This window comes from Canis aureus, chromosome 5 (genome assembly GCF_053574225.1).
Source record: "Canis aureus isolate CA01 chromosome 5, VMU_Caureus_v.1.0, whole genome shotgun sequence".
Lineage (NCBI taxonomy): Eukaryota > Metazoa > Chordata > Mammalia > Carnivora > Canidae > Canis > Canis aureus.
The window spans coordinates 36,714,810-36,735,693 of NC_135615.1; the positions used below are offsets into that span (position 1 = coordinate 36,714,810).

Below are 20,884 nucleotides of genomic sequence, written 5' to 3' on the forward strand. Positions count from 1 at the left end.
AGAGAGAGGCAGAGACACAGAGACACAGGTAGAGGGAGAAGCAGGCTCCACGCAGGGAACTCGATGTGGGACTTGATCCTTGATGCCTCAAGGCATAAGGAGACCGCAGTTATGGTCACACTAAATATTTAGAAGTTAAGTCTCTTAATGCTTTCAGCAGGCGTGAGAAGTGTTGTCTTGTGCTGTAGCTAAACTGAAGGGGGGGGAATCAGAGGTTAAAATAAAATTTCACATTTATTAATAAAAAGTTTGTAGTTATTTGTAGTTAGTACTTACTATTTGGCCACATGATGTCGCTCTTTACCGCGAAATTTTCTCATTCAAGCCAAAACTAAGTCATCCGTTTTCATATTGGAAAGACTCCACTCTATTTTTCTAAGCGGATGATGAACAATGGCGAGCACTTCAGGATGGTAAGGAAGAGATACGATTCCTCCAAATTTTGAGACAAGTTACGATTTGAATGAAAAAAAAAAACAATTAATTTGAAATGGTGTGCTCAAATCAAGGCGATCGGGAGCACCGGCAGCTACTGCTGTTTTTTATGATGCTCACAGCCTGGGAGCCCGCGAGCGGTCAGATCCGCTACTCGGTCCCGGAGGAGGCCAAACACGGCACCTTCGTGGGCCGCATCGCCCAGGACCTGGGGCTGGAGCTGGCGGAGCTGGTGCCGCGCCTTTTCCGATTGGCGTCCAAAGGCCACGGGGACCTTCTGGAGGTGAATCTGCAGAATGGCATTTTGTTTGTGAATTCTCGGATCGACCGCGAGGAGCTGTGTGGGAGGACTCTGGAGTGCAGCATCCACCTGGAGGTGATCGTGGACAGGCCGCTGCAGGTTTTCCATGTGGAGGTGGAGGTGAAGGACATTAACGACAATGCGCCTGTGTTCCCCGAGACACAAAAGTACCTGTTTATAGCCGAATCTAGGATGCTTGACTCTCGGTTTCCACTAGAGGACGCTTCCGACGCAGATATTGAGGAGAACGCGCTGTTGACTTACAGACTGAGCCCCAACGAATTTTTCTCTCTGGACGTGCCAACAAATGACGAACAGGTAAAGCCTCTTGGACTTGTATTACGGAAGCCTTTAGACAGGGAGCAATCTCCGGAACTTCATTTATTGCTCACGGCCACTGATAGAGGCAAACCTGAGTTGACTGGCACCGTTCAGTTACTCATCAAAGTGCTGGACGCCAATGACAACGCCCCAGCTTTTGATAGAACACTCTATGCTGTGAAATTACCAGAAAACGTCCCCAATGGGACTTTCGTAATTAAACTTAATGCCTCAGACTTGGATGAAGGCTTGAATGGGGATATTATTTACTCATTCTTTAGTGACATTTCCCCAGATATAAAATCTAAATTCTACATAGATGCCGTAAGTGGAGAAATTATAGCAATAGGACATATCGACTTTGAAGAAAGCAAAACCTACAAACTTCGAGTGGAAGCAATCGATAAAGGCTCCCTACCACTAGCTGGTCATTGTACAGTTCTTGTGCAAGTTTTGGATGCTAATGATAATGCTCCAGAGTTGACTGTTACCTCCCTGTCTCTCCCTATCTCAGAGAATGCTCAACCCGGCACAGTCATCACCTTGATCAGCGTGTCCGACCGTGACTCTGGCGCCAACGGGCAGGTGACCTGCTCACTCACACCCCAAGTCCCCTTCAAGCTGGTGTCCACCTTCAAGAATTACTATTCGCTGGTGCTGGACAGCGCCCTGGACAGAGAGAGCGTGGCGAACTACGCTCTGGTAGTGACCGCACGCGACGGAGGCTCGCCTTCGCTGTCGGCCACGGCCAGCGTGTCCGTGGAGGTGGCCGACGTGAACGACAACGCGCCGGCATTCGCGCAGCCCGAGTACACGGTGTTCGTGAAGGAGAACAACCCGCCCGGCTGCCACATCTTCACGGTGTCGGCGCGGGACGCGGACGCGCAGGAGAACGCGCTGGTGTCCTACTCGCTGGTGGAGCGGCGCGTGGGCGAGCGCGCGCTGTCGAGCTACGTGTCGGTGCACGCGGAGAGCGGCAAGGTGTACGCGCTGCAGCCGCTGGACCACGAGGAGCTGGAGCTGCTGCAGTTCCAAGTGAGCGCGCGCGACGCGGGCGTGCCTCCCCTGGGCAGCAACGTGACGCTGCAGGTGTTCGTGCTGGACGAGAACGACAACGCGCCCGCGCTGCTGCCGCTGCCCCTGCCCCTGCCCCTGCCCGGGGCGCGCGGCGGGGGCGGCGCGCTGAGCGAGCCGGTGTCGCGGGCGGTGGGCGCGGGCCACGTGGTGGCCAAGGTGCGCGCGGTGGACGCGGACTCGGGCTACAACGCGTGGCTGTCGTACGAGCTGCAGCCGGCGGCGGGGGGCGCGCGCAGCCCGTTCCGCGTGGCGCTGTACACGGGCGAGATCAGCACGACGCGCGCCCTGGACGAGGCGGACGCGCCGCGCCAGCGCCTGCTGGTGCTGGTGAAGGACCACGGCGAGCCGGCGCTGACGGCCACGGCCACTGTGCTGCTGTCGCTGGTGGAGAGCGGCCAGGCGCCCAGGCCGTCGTCGCGGGTGTTGGCGGGCGGCGCGGGCGCGGGCGCGGGCGCGGGCGCGGCGCTGGTGGACGTCAACGTGTACCTGATCGTCGCCATCTGCGCGGTGTCCAGCCTGTTGGTGCTCACGCTGCTGCTGTCCACGGCGCTGCGGTGCTCGGCGCCGCCCAGCGAGGGCGCGTGCGGGCCGGGGAAGCCCACGCTGGTGTGCTCCAGCGCGGTGGGGAGCTGGTCGTACTCGCAGCAGAGGCGGCAGAGGGTGTGCTCTGGGGAGGGCCCGCCCAAGGCCGACCTCATGGCCTTCAGCCCCAGCCTGCCTCCGTGTCCCGGATCTCTAAATGCAACTGAAGATCCACAAGTTTCTTTGCAGTCCTCTGGAAAGGTGGGTTACTCAAATATTTTATTCTTTTATCTATTTATTTTTGAAGTCTGAAAAAAAAATTCTTATTACCTCAGACGGTGCCTTTATAGTTTTTTTTTTCCTCATTCTAGAGATCTGCAAGTATTTCTTATTTATTTTTCAGAACTTAGCACTTTAAGTTTATAGCTGACTTTTGTGTTTCGTCTTCCAATTGTGAATCATTAAAAACCATACACTGAGGGCAGACCGGGTGGCTCAGCGGTTTAGCGCCGCCTTCGACCCTGGACATGATCCTGTAGACCCGAGATCCAGTCCCACGTCGGTCTCCCCCTATGGAGCCTGCTTCTCCCTCTGCCTCTCTCTGTGTCTGTCATTAATAAATGGATGGAATCTTGAAAAGAAAAAATATTTAAATGAAAAATAAAAAAATACACTGAGTACGTATTTATTGGGTGCTGAATCTGAATTAGTTTCATTTAATACCTATCTGAAAAAAAAACCAAACAAACCTATCTGAAAAGTATTCAGTGACCAACAATTTAATCGCTACACATTAAATATATTTCAACACCACTCTACCATGTATTCATTTCTAAAGTTTGCATGGTGCTTTAAAATAATTCTATTGTTTACAAGAAGTCCCAAAGCAAAATGTGTAGTAACTGTTACATTAACTTTGTAGTTTTCTACCTTTCTCTGTGTGAGGCTGAAGACTTGGTTGGCCAGCCTTACTCAGTGTTTTTTATTTCAATGAGTAAATTTCAGTATACTCTAGAAAACAGTTACTTTACCTTAGGAATAGAATTCTGACAATAAATGTTAGAAATACAACTCTCATTCCAAGTTGTGTAAAATATGTTTCTATATGCTTGACAATGTATTGATTGAAAATTTTTTCTATATTTAGAAAGTATTTTGAAATTTATAAAATTAAATTTTTATCTGATATTGGAAAAAAAAACTTCCTGTCAGGTACTTTCTTCAGAAGACTTTCTCCTTTTTACTGAAATTTTTGTTAGTATATAATGTTTGTGCATTAGAGAGATCTATTCTACACTTTGAATTCTGTTGAATTCATAGTCTATACCTTAAAAAAGTTACTCTTGTCATTTGAGATGCTTTACTTTTCCCCTCAGTATTCTTTTTTTAAAAAAAAATTTATTTATTTATGAGACACACACACACACACACACACACACAGAGGTAGAGACACAGGTAGAGGAAGAAGCAGGCTCCATGCAGGGAGCCAGATGCAGAACTCGGTCCCAGGACTCGATCCCAGGACTCCAGGACCATGCCCTGGGCCAAAGGCAGGTGCTAAACCGCTGAGCCACCCAGGGATCCCCTCCCCTCAATATCCTGAAAGACAGAAATCTGGAGATGAGATTGCACCTTCAAATTCATTCCATGTTAAAATTATATTTTCTGAATTGTGGCCTGTGACTATCAGATTGGTGTTTCTTCACACTCTGTCTTTAGTTGAAGCTTTTGTTTTCTAATTTATATTGTAGAAATTTCCTTTGTACTTACAGTGAGTTTTTGTTATGTGACTTATTCCAGTCTATTCCAGGATTTTTTATTGTGTTAGATACATTCCTTAATTAAAAACTCAGCAGAGGGATCCCTGGGTGGCGCAGCGGTTTAGCGCCTGCCTTTGGCCCAGGGGGCGATCCTGGAGACCCGGGATCGAGTCCCGCGTCGGGCTTCCGGTGCATGGAGCCTGCTTCTCCCTCTGCCTGTGTCTCTGCCTCTCTCTCTCTCTCTATGTGACTATCAAAAATAAAAAATTAAAAAAAAACTCAGCAGAGCAAAATCAGAGTAGTTTTGAGAATAGAGCCACAGTATAACCATGAAAGTGCAAGTAAAATTCACTTAAATGATATATTTCAGTAATTTTTCTTTTCCCTTATAGAAGACATGTGTAGTATATGTTCCAAAGCAATCAATTTTCATTATATTTCTTTTTAAATTTTTATTTATTTATTTATCTATCTATCTATCTATCTATCTATCTATCTATCTATCTAACAGAGAGAGTGAGTAAGCACAGGGAGGGATAGAGGGAGAGGGAGAGAGAAGATTTAGCATACTCTTCACTGAGCCCAAAACCCAATGCAGGGCCAATCTCAAGACAAGCCAAAATCAAGAGTTCACCATTTAATCCACTGCACCCCTCAAGGGCCTCTTTTCATTATACTTCTTTCAAAAGTTGAGTATTCTCTATGCTCCCGTGATCAATCCTATCTATGTCTGTCAGCATAACTCTTCTTACTTTTTTAAAAAATTATTTATTTATTTATTCATGAGAGACACACACACAGAGAGGCAGAGACACAGGCAGAGTGAGAAACAGGCTCCACCCAGGAAGCCCAATGTGGACTGGGTCTTGGGACCCCGGGACCCTGTCCTGAGCCAAAGGCAGAGGCTCAAGCACTGAGCCACCCAGGTGTCCCAGCATAACTCCCCTTAAATCCAAACTTATGCCTTCAAATATCTCTGTCCTTGCACTTTTTCAGGTGCAAGGACACCTGAATCAGAATTTGAATGGACTTTAACCTAAGGTCAGTCTAAAGAAGTAGAAAAGTATAAAAACAATTTAGTAGAACAGATGAATCAATGAATTAAATGAATTGAGCTCGGGTATTTAATTGTATGCTGTATGGATTATATGGACTGAAGAGTGCTAGAAATCTCACTCCCCTCCACACTCCCACTAGTTTCTTAGAGCAAGTATTATTTATTAAATACTTAATATATCTCCTATAACTATAAATTTTATTCTTTATTATTGATGGCTGTATTGATATAATTGGTAATTTTGTCCTTATATTAATATTTATTTTCTCATGAATACAAGCTATCATCATATGCAAATTTTCAGAAGATCAGTGAACATCTAATAATGAATTTATCTTTTGCATCATCAGAAAGCATGAGCACACTGGGATCCAAGGAGGTTAGGATTCAAAATAGCTTGGAAGTTCAAAGTAGAGAGGTGAGAGCATGGAAGACACTTTAGTATTTATTTAGTAGCTAGCTCTCTGTGTTTCTGCAGATAACACTCCTCAATTCAAGTAGCAATTAAGAAGCTAATAATGAAACTTCCCTTTATCAGTCCCCAACTTGTAGGCTAAGTTCTGATCCAATCTGAAACTTGAGAGTGAAGGGACACTATAAATAAATACACAGGATCACAGACATAAAGGGAGTATATCCTAGGTAACTTGGGGTCCGTCTATGGTGAGCCTATCCTATCCTAGACCTGGTAATGCTAACTGCATTAGCAACACCTGGAGTCCTTAATGAACATTCTGGTTCCCAGACTCCACGACAACATTTTGAAATAAGTAGGACTGGCAAATTTGCAAATTTTAATAAGCACTCCAGGTGGTTCTTACTCAATTGAAGTTTTAGATCCAATAGCCCTATTGAGATGCTTGGCAAAGCAAGTTCCTATTATTTGACAGGATATAATTTAAGTATCCCCTACTTTCTACTCATTATTGAAGATTTAATTGGCACAGCTATGTTATTGCTTGCTATAAAACACACATTAATAGGAATGGAGTTTTGTTTATGTTTAATTCATGCTTTACAAGAAAAATAATCCTTAAAACCAGAATGTGAATGGACTTTAACCTTTTTTTTTTTTTTTTGGACTTTAACCTTTAAGGTCAGTCTAAAGAAGTAGAAAAGTGTAAAAACAATTTAGTAGAACAGATGAATCAATTCAATGACTCATTCCTATCTATTTTCTTGTTCAAATGTTGCTCTATTTTTTTTAGCTCTTAATAACAATGGAAAGGATTAAAAATTTTTTGGCTCTTTTATAAATCATAATATCATTAAAGTAAATAAATTAACCTTTTGGATAAGACCAAAGGTCCTATTATTAAGTTTTCTCTTATTGGAAAAAGAGAATTTTCTCTCTTTTTTCTTTCAGTAGTGTAGATATATTAATAGGGAATGTCAGTTGCTGAATATTTGATTCCAAGAACTTTGAGAAAGAGAAAATATTTTTACTGCAGGTGGTGATGAAAGGCTTTATTGATACCGATAAACTATTAGATAATTCCAAAACTGTTCATTTAGGGTACTTGAAAAGATTAAATATAATAAAGATGAAAGCACTTGTCCCTGCCAGTAGAAATCATAAATTTTTGAATTATTTTATTTAGAATCATAACTAAGATTATTTTTGCCCATGTAAGATGCATAGCAAAAAATGAAACTTCTCCCTGTAGTAACAAATTTCTCAATAAAAAGCACTTTTCTATTTTCCTAAAGACAAGAACCACCAATCAGCCTGTGCAGTAGTAATAGTAAAGGCATTGCAGAGTGATAAAATTCTATAGGCAATAATTTCTACCAAAAAGCCAATTGTGGTCTTGACACAATATGAAAAGAAATGTGGCTAAATTGAGGCCTGAGGATATTGCCATTTGTGAAGCACTTACTCTCCTTAAGGTACTGTCCTAGGCATTTAAAGTATCATAATTGATACAATCACTATATTGTTACTTTATGAATGTTATAAAACTGGAAACAGAGGCAGAGAGAGTTTAAATTATTCTCCCCAAGTCACAAAACTAGTAAGTTTAAGAATAGGAATCAGAATGGAGACATTTCTGATGTCAAAGCCAATAATCTTCCCTCAACTATCTAGTGATGACTGAAATTTAGGAGTTTCAAACACCTCACAGAGAACTGATTCTTCAGATTAGTGTCCAGTAAGGTTTATTTAATCTCAAAATAATAAAAAAGAAGTAAATTAAGTGTCAACATTGAAGACATTTAGGGGCACCTGCATTGCTCGGTAGGTTAATCCCCTGCATTTAGCTCAGGTCACGATTCTAGAGTTTCGAGATCAAGTCTTGGCATCTGGCTCCCTGCTCAGTGGCGAGTCTGCTTCTCCCCCTCTCTGCTTCTCTCTGCTGTGCACTCTCTCTCTTTCTCTCTCAAATAAATAAGATCTTTTAAAAAGTTGAAGACGTCTAAATTTGTTACCCAGTAAAATACTGGGTATTTTACTTTGATACACTCACTATATACAAATACTAAGTATTTTCAAATGTAGCGAATGATAATCATGGTTGGGGGAGAAATTACCTCTCTGAAGCTCTGCACTCAACAAAACGCTGAACTAAGAGTAGATGATAATTACTATTATATATTAAAGAGAAATCACGTGAAGTTTTGAAGATCCATAGAGATACAAATACGTAAAAATAGAATTAAAAGCTATGAAACAAGTTGTTAAACTTATGGAAATGTACTTACACATTCAGCCACCGGATGTCGCTGTCTTCCATAAAATTTTTTACAACAAAGGCATAATCCTGTTTTTCAAGGACTAAAAAGGAGCTACATACTCAGATCTCAGCCATTTCGACAAAATTGGATGTAAGAAATAGAATAGGAAAATCCAGAGAGCATGTTTGTTTTAGACCGCTGATTCATCAATTTGTAAATCGACAAAAAGGTATGATGCTGGTCTACACACCCAGCGGCCTCATAGCCCAGCACGGGCTTCTTTTGCTTCTGCTCCTCGCAGCCTGGAAGGCGGGGAGCGGCCAGGTCCGCTACTCGGTCCCGGAGGAGGCCAAACACGGCACCTTCGTGGGCCGCATCGCCCAGGACCTGGGGCTGGAGCTGGCGGAGCTGGTGCCGCGCCTTTTCCGACTGGCGTCCAAAGGCCACGGGGACCTTCTGGAGGTAAATCTGCAGAATGGCATTTTGTTTGTGAATTCTCGGATCGACCGCGAGGAGCTGTGTGGGAGGACTCTGGAGTGCAGCATCCACCTGGAGGTGATCGTAGACAGGCCGCTGCAGGTTTTCCATGTGGAGGTGGAGGTGAAGGACATTAACGACAATGCGCCCATCTTCTCAGTCTCAGAACAAAAGCTTTCGATACCGGAATCTCGACTGCTTGACTCCCGGTTTCCGCTAGAAGGCGCCTCTGATGCGGATGTTGGAGAGAACGCAGTGCTGACTTATAGACTCAGTCCAAATGAGTTTTTCATTCTTGATATTATAAACAAAAAAGACAAAGGCAAATTTCCAGTGCTTGTTCTAGGAAAAATGCTAGATCGTGAAGAAAACCCTCAGCTTCAGTTGTTATTAACGGCAACTGATGGAGGCAAACCGGAATATACAGGATCTGTTACTCTGCTGATCTTGGTGTTGGATGCCAATGATAATGCGCCTATATTTGACCGATCTGTTTATGAAGTAAAGATGTATGAAAATTCAGCGAACCAAACATTAGTAATATGGCTAAATGCATCTGATGCAGATGAAGGAATAAACAAGGAAATGATATATTCATTTAGTGCTTTGGTTTCTCCCAGCATAAGAAGGAAATTTCTAATGAATGAAAAAACGGGAGAAATAAGGGTAAATGATGCTATTGACTTTGAGGATAGTAACACTTATGAAATTCATGTAGATGTTACAGATAAAGGAAACCCACCCATGGTTAGTCACTGCACCGTCCTAGTGGAAGTTCTGGATGAAAATGATAATCCACCTGAGGTGGTTATCACTTCTTTGGCTCTCCCGGTGCAAGAAGATGCTCAGGTCGGCACCGTCATCGCCCTAATCAGTGTAACTGACCGTGACTCTGGCGCCAACGGGCAGGTGACCTGCTCACTCACACCCCAAGTCCCCTTCAAGCTGGTGTCCACCTTCAAGAATTACTATTCGCTGGTGCTGGACAGCGCCCTGGACAGAGAGAGCGTGGCGAACTACGCTCTGGTAGTGACCGCACGCGACGGAGGCTCGCCTTCGCTGTCGGCCACGGCCAGCGTGTCCGTGGAGGTGGCCGACGTGAACGACAACGCGCCGGCATTCGCGCAGCCCGAGTACACGGTGTTCGTGAAGGAGAACAACCCGCCCGGCTGCCACATCTTCACGGTGTCGGCGCGGGACGCGGACGCGCAGGAGAACGCGCTGGTGTCCTACTCGCTGGTGGAGCGGCGCGTGGGCGAGCGCGCGCTGTCGAGCTACGTGTCGGTGCACGCGGAGAGCGGCAAGGTGTACGCGCTGCAGCCGCTGGACCACGAGGAGCTGGAGCTGCTGCAGTTCCAAGTGAGCGCGCGCGACGCGGGCGTGCCTCCCCTGGGCAGCAACGTGACGCTGCAGGTGTTCGTGCTGGACGAGAACGACAACGCGCCCGCGCTGCTGCCGCTGCCCCTGCCCCTGCCCCTGCCCGGGGCGCGCGGCGGGGGCGGCGCGCTGAGCGAGCCGGTGTCGCGGGCGGTGGGCGCGGGCCACGTGGTGGCCAAGGTGCGCGCGGTGGACGCGGACTCGGGCTACAACGCGTGGCTGTCGTACGAGCTGCAGCCGGCGGCGGGGGGCGCGCGCAGCCCGTTCCGCGTGGCGCTGTACACGGGCGAGATCAGCACGACGCGCGCCCTGGACGAGGCGGACGCGCCGCGCCAGCGCCTGCTGGTGCTGGTGAAGGACCACGGCGAGCCGGCGCTGACGGCCACGGCCACTGTGCTGCTGTCGCTGGTGGAGAGCGGCCAGGCGCCCAGGCCGTCGTCGCGGGTGTTGGCGGGCGGCGCGGGCGCGGGCGCGGGCGCGGGCGCGGCGCTGGTGGACGTCAACGTGTACCTGATCGTCGCCATCTGCGCGGTGTCCAGCCTGTTGGTGCTCACGCTGCTGCTGTCCACGGCGCTGCGGTGCTCGGCGCCGCCCAGCGAGGGCGCGTGCGGGCCGGGGAAGCCCACGCTGGTGTGCTCCAGCGCGGTGGGGAGCTGGTCGTACTCGCAGCAGAGGCGGCAGAGGGTGTGCTCTGGGGAGGGCCCGCCCAAGGCCGACCTCATGGCCTTCAGCCCCAGCCTTCCACCGTGTCCAGTACCAGATGTGGAAATGGAAGGAGAGTCTTCTGGAGGGGACTACTCTGGAAAGGTGGGTTATTACTTTTTAAATTTCCATTTGTTGCTCTGTGAAGAATTTATTAATCGCTTTTTGCCCTCATGCCCTCTCAGAATATCTTCATCCTTTCTAATATAGCATATTGCTGTAAAATCTCAAATATTTCTACTAATGCCTAATATAATTTATCTAAAAGCTCGTTTTGGGGGTGTCTGTTGGCTCAGACGGTAGAGCATGTGACTCTTGGGGTGGTGAGCTCAAGCCCCATGATGCGCATGCAGCCTACTTTTAAAAATTAAAAAAAGTTCATTTTGTGTTTTGTCTATTGTACTCTGTGCATCATGTTTTTCTTGATACTTCAATTTTTAAATAGTTCAACTTGTTTTTAAGTATTTATATTTCCAATCAAATATTTGAAGTCGTTTGTAGGTTTTGTTTTTTTCATAAAGCAGTCTTTTTTATTTTTACAAGTATTTATGAGAATAGTTCTTTAAGTTTATTTAACTTTCAAATCTAAATTTTGATATGGCCATATTACTTTTAAAGACTGCTCTCAGGGGATCCCTGGGTTACTCAGCGGTTTAGCGCCTGCCTTTGGCCCAGGGCGCGATCCTGGAGTCCCAGGATCGAGTCCCACGTCAGGCTCCTGGCATGGAGCCTGCTTCTCCCTCTGCCTGTGTCTCTGCCTCTCTGTGTCTATCATAAATAAATAAATAAATCTTTAAAAAAATCATTAAAAACTGCTCTCAGTTCTCTTCAGGATCAAAATGTGCCCTTTCTCCCTTATTAAAGAATGTTTGGGGGGGGGTGCCTGGGTGGCTCTGTAGGTTAAGCCTGGAACTCTTGATTATATCAGGTCATGATCAGAGTCCTGGGATGGAGACTTGAACTGGATTCCAACCATGGGGCAAATTGGCTTGAGGATTTCTCTTCCTCTCCCTCTGTCGGTCTCTCCTCCTCACTCATGCAGGCCTCCTTGCTCTATCTCTCAGATAAAGAAATAAACCTTAAAAAATGAATATTATACTGCAGTATAACATAATAATACTATATCCTCAGTATTCCATGTTTACATTTTATTTTTAGTGGCACTCTATGTAGACTTGAAATTCATTCATAAATATCCTAATCTATGAAAATGTTTTGAGATTTTAAAATGATTATCATTTTTATTTTAGTAGTGGTGGTACCTGTGCTGATGTGTACTATTCACTTTTTTTAGCAGAAGATGAAGTTTTATAGTTATTTACATAATTTTATGCAGTCGCTCTTCATTACCTACTGCTTTGTTAACATAAAACATTGCTTATTATGTTCAAGTAGTAGTTTTTGCACTGTGAGGAAAGAGTATGATTATGTTTAATAATGGAGAACATTTGAAAATCACTTTTAATTTTAGGGAGGTTGGAGACAATTACTTTAGTCCAAATTAACATGAGAAATTTGAAGAGAGAAATGAATTGTTCTCTTAGAACGTTATCTACTGATTTGATATCATAGAGTACAATTTATAGTTTTTCTAGTCCTCTTAAACAGAATTGCGTTGAATGGGGTAGACTGAGAAATGAAGGACAATTAAATTGCAGGGTGCCAACGCTATCCTATTCATTATTCCTTTTTGAGACTGGTTGTTACCTGATACCTATGGTTTCATTTTTGTTTATTTTGTTAGGTCCAGTGTTACCATAATAGCAGTGCATCTAGTTTATCACCTTGACTCTGGTTCTTAGCAATGCTTTTTCCTTTCTGTATGCATGCTGAATTTCTCTACTCCGTTTGTATTTCGCAAAAAGCTTCCAGTAAAACTTGGAATCTCTATCCAAGTAAGGAACATTGAGAAAGACAACTGTGGCAGGAATTTAAGCATGGCATTGCCTTCTTATGCTAATACTTCCCATGGCCAGTCCACAGTTCTATGAGATTACAGAAGATAACTTACACTAGAGTATTTCAACTTGTATATAGAATCCCTTTATCTTATATCTGCCCTCTCTTTCAGCCCTTTATAATGTCACTATGTTCCCCTTGCAGGAAAGTCTTATCCAAAAGCATCTCTTTTTCTGAGCAATTAATGAAATACAGAATTGTGCATTTACCAATTCAGTCCTATTTGTTTTACTTTGCTTTTTGGGGGGGACATATTTAAAATACAAGTATTCACCAAAGTTTTAACATAACCAGTTAGCATTTTATCCAGTAATATAATTTTAAAGTCTTTGGAGGAAGCAATGCAGTAGGAGATGAAACGAGGTGAGATGTCAGGAGTAGTTGAGAACTAGCAAGGACATCTTCCTCTGTCTCTGCTTTAAGATAAATATTTTAAAATAAATTTAATGGACAAAGTTTCTTTCATTCAATTCAGAATTACTGAAATTTAAGAATGAAACCAGAAAATTTTCCAAATCAAGGATTGCTTTTAACATTCTTGCCAAAAAAGAAATTAGTCAATTTCTCTTAAAAGTATAGTATCTTAGGGGCGCCTGGGTAGCACAGTTGGTTAAGCACCCAATTCATGGTTTTGGCTCAGGTCGTGATCTCATGGGTCATGAGACTGAGCCCCACATTAGGCTTTGCAGTCAGTGCAGTCGGTTTGAGCTACTCTCCCTTTGCCCCTCCTCCCATGCGCTCAGTCTCCCTCTTTCTTTGAAATAAATAAATAAATAAATGTAAAAAAACTATACCATCTTAATTTTATGATTATATTTAATATGCTCTTTATTAAGTGATATTAAAATGAGGCTAATCATGAGTACTCTATAGCTCTTGATGGCATTGTGTTTGTTATTGTTTATTTTAAGATGAGTAACCAACCCATAGCTTTTTTTTTTTAACCCATAGCTTTATCAGTACACTGTATTTATTTAGCTATATGATAACCTTAGAATTTGAGGGCTTAAAAAACTATCTTTAATGTGTACTTAACCAATGAGGCAATTCCTTAAACTAGAAATGGAATGGACCTTCAGCATGGTATATTCTCAAAGGGATTGGATTATTTAAATCAGCAAACACAAGGAAATTTAGTTCTTAGTCATGTCTTTTTCTGCATTTAGTAATCCCTATGTGCTAAAATTATTTTGCTCTTCTTTATGCAACTATGCTAGTCTTGCGTTTAAAGAAGAATTACAATTTAAAGAAGAATTACAAGTAGTTAGAACTATAAATTTTGTTCATAGATTTATAATCATTAAATCACTATTTTTTAAAGTGTTCCAAATGAATACTGAAGTTCACTTTCACATATGACCTAAGATTGGCTTGGATGGCTATTTACAATTTTTTTCATTAGAGAAGTTTGGGATTTTACCAATGGCTGCCATCTTATCAGAAGGATTTCAGATATTGGATTGTTGGCTTCTTAATAGTCTTGAGAATGATTAAAATATTTTTCTCTTTTAATATGACTGATAAGCTTTATTGCAATTGATAATAGTTGCTATGCAAATTTCCACTGGGTTTTTGCATTTAGGATAAGAACAGGAAAATAAAATTGAGTAAATGAATTAGATTTAGTATGATTTTATGCTCTAGTCTCTGGAAACCAATTCTGGCATAAAATGAGTATAAACAAACAGACAAAAATAACTTGAATTCCTGATTCAGTGGTTTTGTTGGGGGTGGGTTAGAAATAAATTATTTTCAAATAGTAGTGGATATAAAGCAAATGTAAGTTATCCTTCAGGATGGAAACTATGACATTCACTCTGAGCAGACACAATAATTGAAAAAGCTTTAAAATGAGCCAAAGATAAATATGCCTTGTATTTCTAGGAGTCAGTACTTGGTAAATTCATTAACATCAAAGAAAATAAATCTTTGAATAAACTGATAAATAGCTTGCATATCAGCATTGATTTTAAAGACCATTATGTTGAGGCAGTAACTTAGAAACCTTGCATCTTGAGTTGTTCTCTGCACAGTTGAATTAAATGTTTAGAATAATTTAACATACTGTAAGGATTAAGCAATAGAAACTATAGTGTTAGCAGTGGAGTAAACTTAATAAAAGCCCATTCCAAAATGATCAATTTCTGAAAGTCTAAAAAACACAGCATCACTAGTAACCTACAAATATGGATTTTCGTGTTTATATACATGAATATAGTTGGTCCAGCAGTACATTCTTAGATGTCTATGTCCAAGGTAAAAACTCTTCTTAGGATTCTAAATTGTAAGACAGAAACCACCTTTAAAGAGCTAGTGGTCACACACAAGGAACGTATAAAGAATCAAAAGCCTACAAAGTAAAATATGGACCAATATATGAAGGAATTAGGAGAGAATCAATAGAAGTGGAAAAATAGTATACACACAAACGCACTTCCATTTTGAGCCACAGGATGTCGTTGTTCTCCAAGGAGAGGATTCTTTAAACAGAAGAAAATTGCGATTATTCACGGACCAGAAAGAATCTCCACTGTTCCGGTGTTTTAAAGACTGTATATATATCTATGTTGTTAAGATCAGTCGGGATCTCAGGAACAAAGACTCAAAAGAAAGATCTAAAAGGACTACCCCTTTCCGCTCATGAAATATTGCTTTATTAACCAGAAGCAAAGCAGGATGTTAGCTTCTGGACCAGGTGGCCAGGGAACCAAGCATTTGCTGCTCTCGGTTCTGCTCCTTGCAGCGTTGGAGGCCGAGAGCGGCCAGGTCCGCTACTCGGTCCCGGAGGAGGCCAAACACGGCACCTTCGTGGGTCGCATCGCCCAGGACCTGGGGCTGGAGCTGGTGGAGCTGGTGCCACGCTTGTTCCGGGTGGCGTCCATAGGCCACGGGGACCTTCTGGAGGTAAATCTGCAGAATGGCGTTTTGTTTGTGAATTCTCGGATCGACCGCGAGGAGCTGTGTGGGAGGACTCTGGAGTGCACCATCCACCTGGAGGTGATCGTGGACAGGCCGCTGCAGGTTTTCCATGTGGAGGTGGAGGTGAAGGACATTAACGACAATCCGCCTGTGTTCCCAGCACCACGAAAAAAATTGTTTATTTCTGAAACTACAGCTCTTGACTCTCATTTTTCACTAGAGGGCGCCTCTGATGCAGACATCGGGGCCAATGCTCTTCTGACTTACAGACTGAGCCCCAATGAGTATTTCTCTCTGGAAGTACCCACCAACGATGATCAGGTAAAACCACTCCAACTAGTGCTAAAAAAACCTTTAGACAGGGAGGTCGCTTCAGAGCTTCTCTTGGTGCTCAAAGCAACTGATGGGGGAAAGCCCGAGCTGACAGGTACCACAGAGTTACACATCACAGTGCTGGATGTAAATGACAACGCCCCAGTGTTTGACAAAGCTGTCGATCGTGTAAAATTATTGGAGAATTCGAGAAACGGTACACTGGTTATTAAACTTAACGCCTCGGATTTGGATGAAGGTTCAAACAGCCATATTCTTTATTCCTTTGCAACTGATGTCTCCTCTAATACAGAAGACTTTTTCCACATAGATTCAGCCAGTGGAGAAATAAAAGTAAACGGAAAAATAGATTTTGAAGAAACCAAATTATGGAAACTTCAAATAGAAGCAGTTGACAAAGGAAATCCCCCGATGTTTGGTCACTGCACGGTCTTGATAGAAATCTTGGATATTAATGATAATGCTCCGGAGTTACTAGTGACGTCACTATCATTGTCTGTTCCAGAGGATGCTACACTAGGGACTGTCATTGCCCTAATCAGTGTAACTGACCGTGACTCTGGCGCCAACGGGCAGGTGACCTGCTCACTCACACCCCAAGTCCCCTTCAAGCTGGTGTCCACCTTCAAGAATTACTATTCGCTGGTGCTGGACAGCGCCCTGGACAGAGAGAGCGTGGCGAACTACGCTCTGGTAGTGACCGCACGCGACGGAGGCTCGCCTTCGCTGTCGGCCACGGCCAGCGTGTCCGTGGAGGTGGCCGACGTGAACGACAACGCGCCGGCATTCGCGCAGCCCGAGTACACGGTGTTCGTGAAGGAGAACAACCCGCCCGGCTGCCACATCTTCACGGTGTCGGCGCGGGACGCGGACGCGCAGGAGAACGCGCTGGTGTCCTACTCGCTGGTGGAGCGGCGCGTGGGCGAGCGCGCGCTGTCGAGCTACGTGTCGGTGCACGCGGAGAGCGGCAAGGTGTACGCGCTGCAGCCGCTGGACCACGAGGAGCTGGAGCTGCTGCAGTTCCAAGTGAGCGCGCGCGACGCGGGCGTGCCTCCCCTGGGCAGCAACGTGACGCTGCAGGTGTTCGTGCTGGACGAGAACGACAACGCGCCCGCGCTGCTGCCGCTGCCCCTGCCCCTGCCCCTGCCCGGGGCGCGCGGCGGGGGCGGCGCGCTGAGCGAGCCGGTGTCGCGGGCGGTGGGCGCGGGCCACGTGGTGGCCAAGGTGCGCGCGGTGGACGCGGACTCGGGCTACAACGCGTGGCTGTCGTACGAGCTGCAGCCGGCGGCGGGGGGCGCGCGCAGCCCGTTCCGCGTGGCGCTGTACACGGGCGAGATCAGCACGACGCGCGCCCTGGACGAGGCGGACGCGCCGCGCCAGCGCCTGCTGGTGCTGGTGAAGGACCACGGCGAGCCGGCGCTGACGGCCACGGCCACTGTGCTGCTGTCGCTGGTGGAGAGCGGCCAGGCGCCCAGGCCGTCGTCGCGGGTGTTGGCGGGCGGCGCGGGCGCGGGCGCGGGCGCGGGCGCGGGCGCGGCGCTGGTGGACGTCAACGTGTACCTGATCGTCGCCATCTGCGCGGTGTCCAGCCTGTTGGTGCTCACGCTGCTGCTGTCCACGGCGCTGCGGTGCTCGGCGCCGCCCAGCGAGGGCGCGTGCGGGCCGGGGAAGCCCACGCTGGTGTGCTCCAGCGCGGTGGGGAGCTGGTCGTACTCGCAGCAGAGGCGGCAGAGGGTGTGCTCTGGGGAGGGCCCGCCCAAGGCCGACCTCATGGCCTTCAGCCCCAGTGTTCCTCCTGCTTCAGGTTCTGGAGATAGTGGAGAACAACAGATTTTCCGGAATGAGGTGAGTACAGTAATTCTGGAATGTATTTAATTCCTGTTGAGGTCAATCGCAGAGTATGTTCAATGATATTACTGTAAGTTGATTGCTCCAGATACTGGATTTAGTTTCAGCCTTACCTTTGGGATAAGGTGCTTCAGATAAACTACATTTTTCCTTATTTCCTAGCATAATTTCAGCTTTGCTAATTGCGTGTTGAATCTAGTGCTGCTCTCTTTCAGATTAATTCATTGATTTCCTTTTTTTTATTTGGAAGATTTATTTGATATTTGATCATATTTATGTTTCTTGCATTCATGGTACCCATTGTGAGGCTGTATGGAAATATTTTAGGGTAGAGTAAGAAAATTCACTCTTCTTTGTGTTTTGTGTTTAAGAGAATCTTCCCATATATGGGGAAATATCGTCCTGCTGCCTGTGTGTCTACCAAGCCACTATTTCAAGGTCTTTGAAATGGCATTGATGTAAATAGCTTAAGCAAACAACCTTGGAATATTTATAAAGTCATTTCCATTTGGTGATGTTGATGGCATTTCACAATATAATATTGTATACTTTATTTTTTTTAATATTGTATACTTTAAATACACTTGATGCAAACTCTTTTTTGCCCCAAAGCTATATGCATGTGAATTGTTTTCTTTAAAGAGATCACAGAGAACTTATATTTAGAGCTATAAGCATGTAAATCAACTAATGTGAACATTTATTTATTTATTTATTTACTCCAGTGTACAAGTTAGAAACACTTTACTGTATTGCATGGAGAAATAAATTAATATATAATATATTTACATGTGGTGGAGAACCATGTTATGGATAGGGTAAAGTTAATAGGAGTGCTAAGAAGACATTAGTGGCAATTTTCTTTTTTTTCTTTTTCTTTTTTTTAGTGGCAATTTTCTAGCCACAAAAAGAGGATGATTTCCATGAAGATGAACATTAGGAAATTTTCTGAAAAGGAAAACCATGCCCTAGTTTATCATACTGAAATTCTTTTCATCCATATCTACAAAATAAAATAAGAACAGTCACTAACTATAAATAAACCATTACTATTTGAACTATTTCTGTTTATTAGACATTGTGTGAAGGACTTAAAATACATAATTTTATTTAACCCTTATATCAACTTGTAAACTACATGTCACTATCCAAATTTTATATTTTTAAAAGATTTTATTTATTTGAGAGAAAGGATGAGTGAGAGGATGAGCATGAACTGGAGGAGGGATAGGAAACAGCAGATTTCCCACTGATCAGGGAGCCTGACATGGGGCTCTGTCCTAGGACCCCGGGCTCAGACCTGAGCTGAAGGCAGATATTTAGCTGACTGACGCACCGAGGCGCCCCTCACTATCCAAATGTTAAAGTTGAGCTAAGAGATGGTAAGATATTTTTCTCCTTTGTCTACTGACATCCATCCAGTCCATGATAAAGATGATATTCAAATATATATCTTTTAGCCCAGAACCATTATTTTATTCACTGTAAAGTTTTCTACACTAATTGTTTTCTCTGATCAGGCATAGTTCTGGCTAGGAAAACCAAGCAGAAAGTATATACAGGTGAATCCTCCTTTCCGTTTTGCTTAAGAAAAACTCCATGATTATCCTCATAGTTAATTTTGTACAGTGCCATAATTGAGATAAGAATTGAGATTTTTATGTTAAGTGATTTTTTTCTCAGTAGAGTTCATGAACATTATTATCATTTGTCTAATGCCTCATTGAAATAGGTATTTACATCATTCAATCAGTATATAATGAATAGTTGCCATTGTTAAGGACTGTGTATTCATTGTTTGAAAGTAGTATAAGTAAGAAGAATCATTTAATATATGAGAAAACCCAGAAGACTGATCTGCAACATTCTACCAGAACACCAAAACCAAATAACAAATACGAAAATGACCCTGTCCTTTTTATGTTGTGAACAAGGATAATGTTTTGGGCAAATATAAGTGGTAATATGATTCTTTCCAGGGTCCTGGATATCAACAAAGGATTCAATAAGTGTTTCCAAAGTTGCTTACTTCAAAAACAGCTTTAAAGCTATATATTCCCCATGAAATCTTTTGAGTGTGTGTGTGGCTATTTCAGAATTCAGTCTGCTTCAGTCTTATTGTTGCCTGTGAGATTTGTGCTGACTGGTCAGATGATCTATGATCAAATAACTGTATACTTCAATAAGCTGTGAGAGCAAAGAATAAACATCAATCAATAAGCATATCCTATAATTTTGTTAATACAATGTTGGACGGTACTTCTAACTTATTGATTTTAAAGAACCTCCTGTGTTTCCAAGAATGGTTTCAAGATTTGTTTCTCTGTTTTACATTTCAATAATATTACTAGTCCTGTTATGCTCTATGATGAGGACTAATAGAATATTAAACCATGCACTCTATTATATGACTAGCAGGACATACAGTTAAAACTAAAATTAACCAGATTGGGGTGCCTGGGTGGCTGAGTCAGCTCACTGTCTGGCTTTTGGTTTCATCTGTGGTTGGGATCTTCCCCATCATGGGATCCAGCCTTTTGGGGCCTCCTGTGGAGCCTCTCCTGGAGCCCTATGTTGGGCTCCATGCTTGTCATGGAGTCAGTTTGAGATTCTCTCCCTCTATACCTCCCCCTGCACTCTAAGCTTAAATAAATAAATCTTTTTTAAAAAGACTAACCAGATTTATTTAGTAAAGGTCAGGCACAAAGTTCCTCAGTGTTTCAATCAATTTTACAAAATCAATGTTAATTAATGATATTGATGTGGGGCGCCTGGGTGGCTCAGTGGTTGAGCATCTGCCTTTGGCTCAGGTTGTGATCCTGGGGTCCTGGAATTAAGTCCTGCATTGAGCTCCCCACAGTAAGCCTGCTTCTCCCTCTGCCTATGTCTCTGCCTCTCTCCGTCTCTCTCAGGAATAAATAAATAAAATATTAAAAAAAATAACAGTATTGATGTGAACTTCTTGGCATTAGCTTATTGCCAGATCTCAAGTTTATCCCCAAAGATGAGTTCAAAGATAACACAATCTCTCTTATTTGGACTAGTTGAGATGGTGGTATCTGAAATATCAGAGCCAAAATGCAGAAGATGGGCCATTGGCTTATACAATATATTAAACTC

The 20,884-nt window shown here is 43.9% G+C and overlaps 1 protein-coding gene across 7 annotated transcripts in view; it reads left to right on the forward strand.

Moving 5' to 3' along the window:
- LOC144313986 (protocadherin alpha-C2) overlaps positions 1–20,884 on the forward strand; it is a 187,483-nt gene that overhangs the window by 43,435 nt on the left and 123,164 nt on the right. The window contains exon 1 of one of the 7 annotated variants that reach the window (XM_077897553.1): positions 352–2,917. The exons of 4 other annotated variants lie outside the window; for them this stretch is intronic. In XM_077897553.1, the coding sequence (XP_077753679.1) occupies positions 491–2,917 (2,427 nt within the window). In that variant the 5' untranslated portion in view covers positions 352–490. Of the gene's footprint in view, positions 1–351; positions 2,918–8,240; positions 10,811–15,162; positions 17,762–20,884 lie in introns of those variants that run through there. 2 more of the 7 variants (XM_077897552.1, XM_077897547.1) reach the window with 2 other exon arrangements.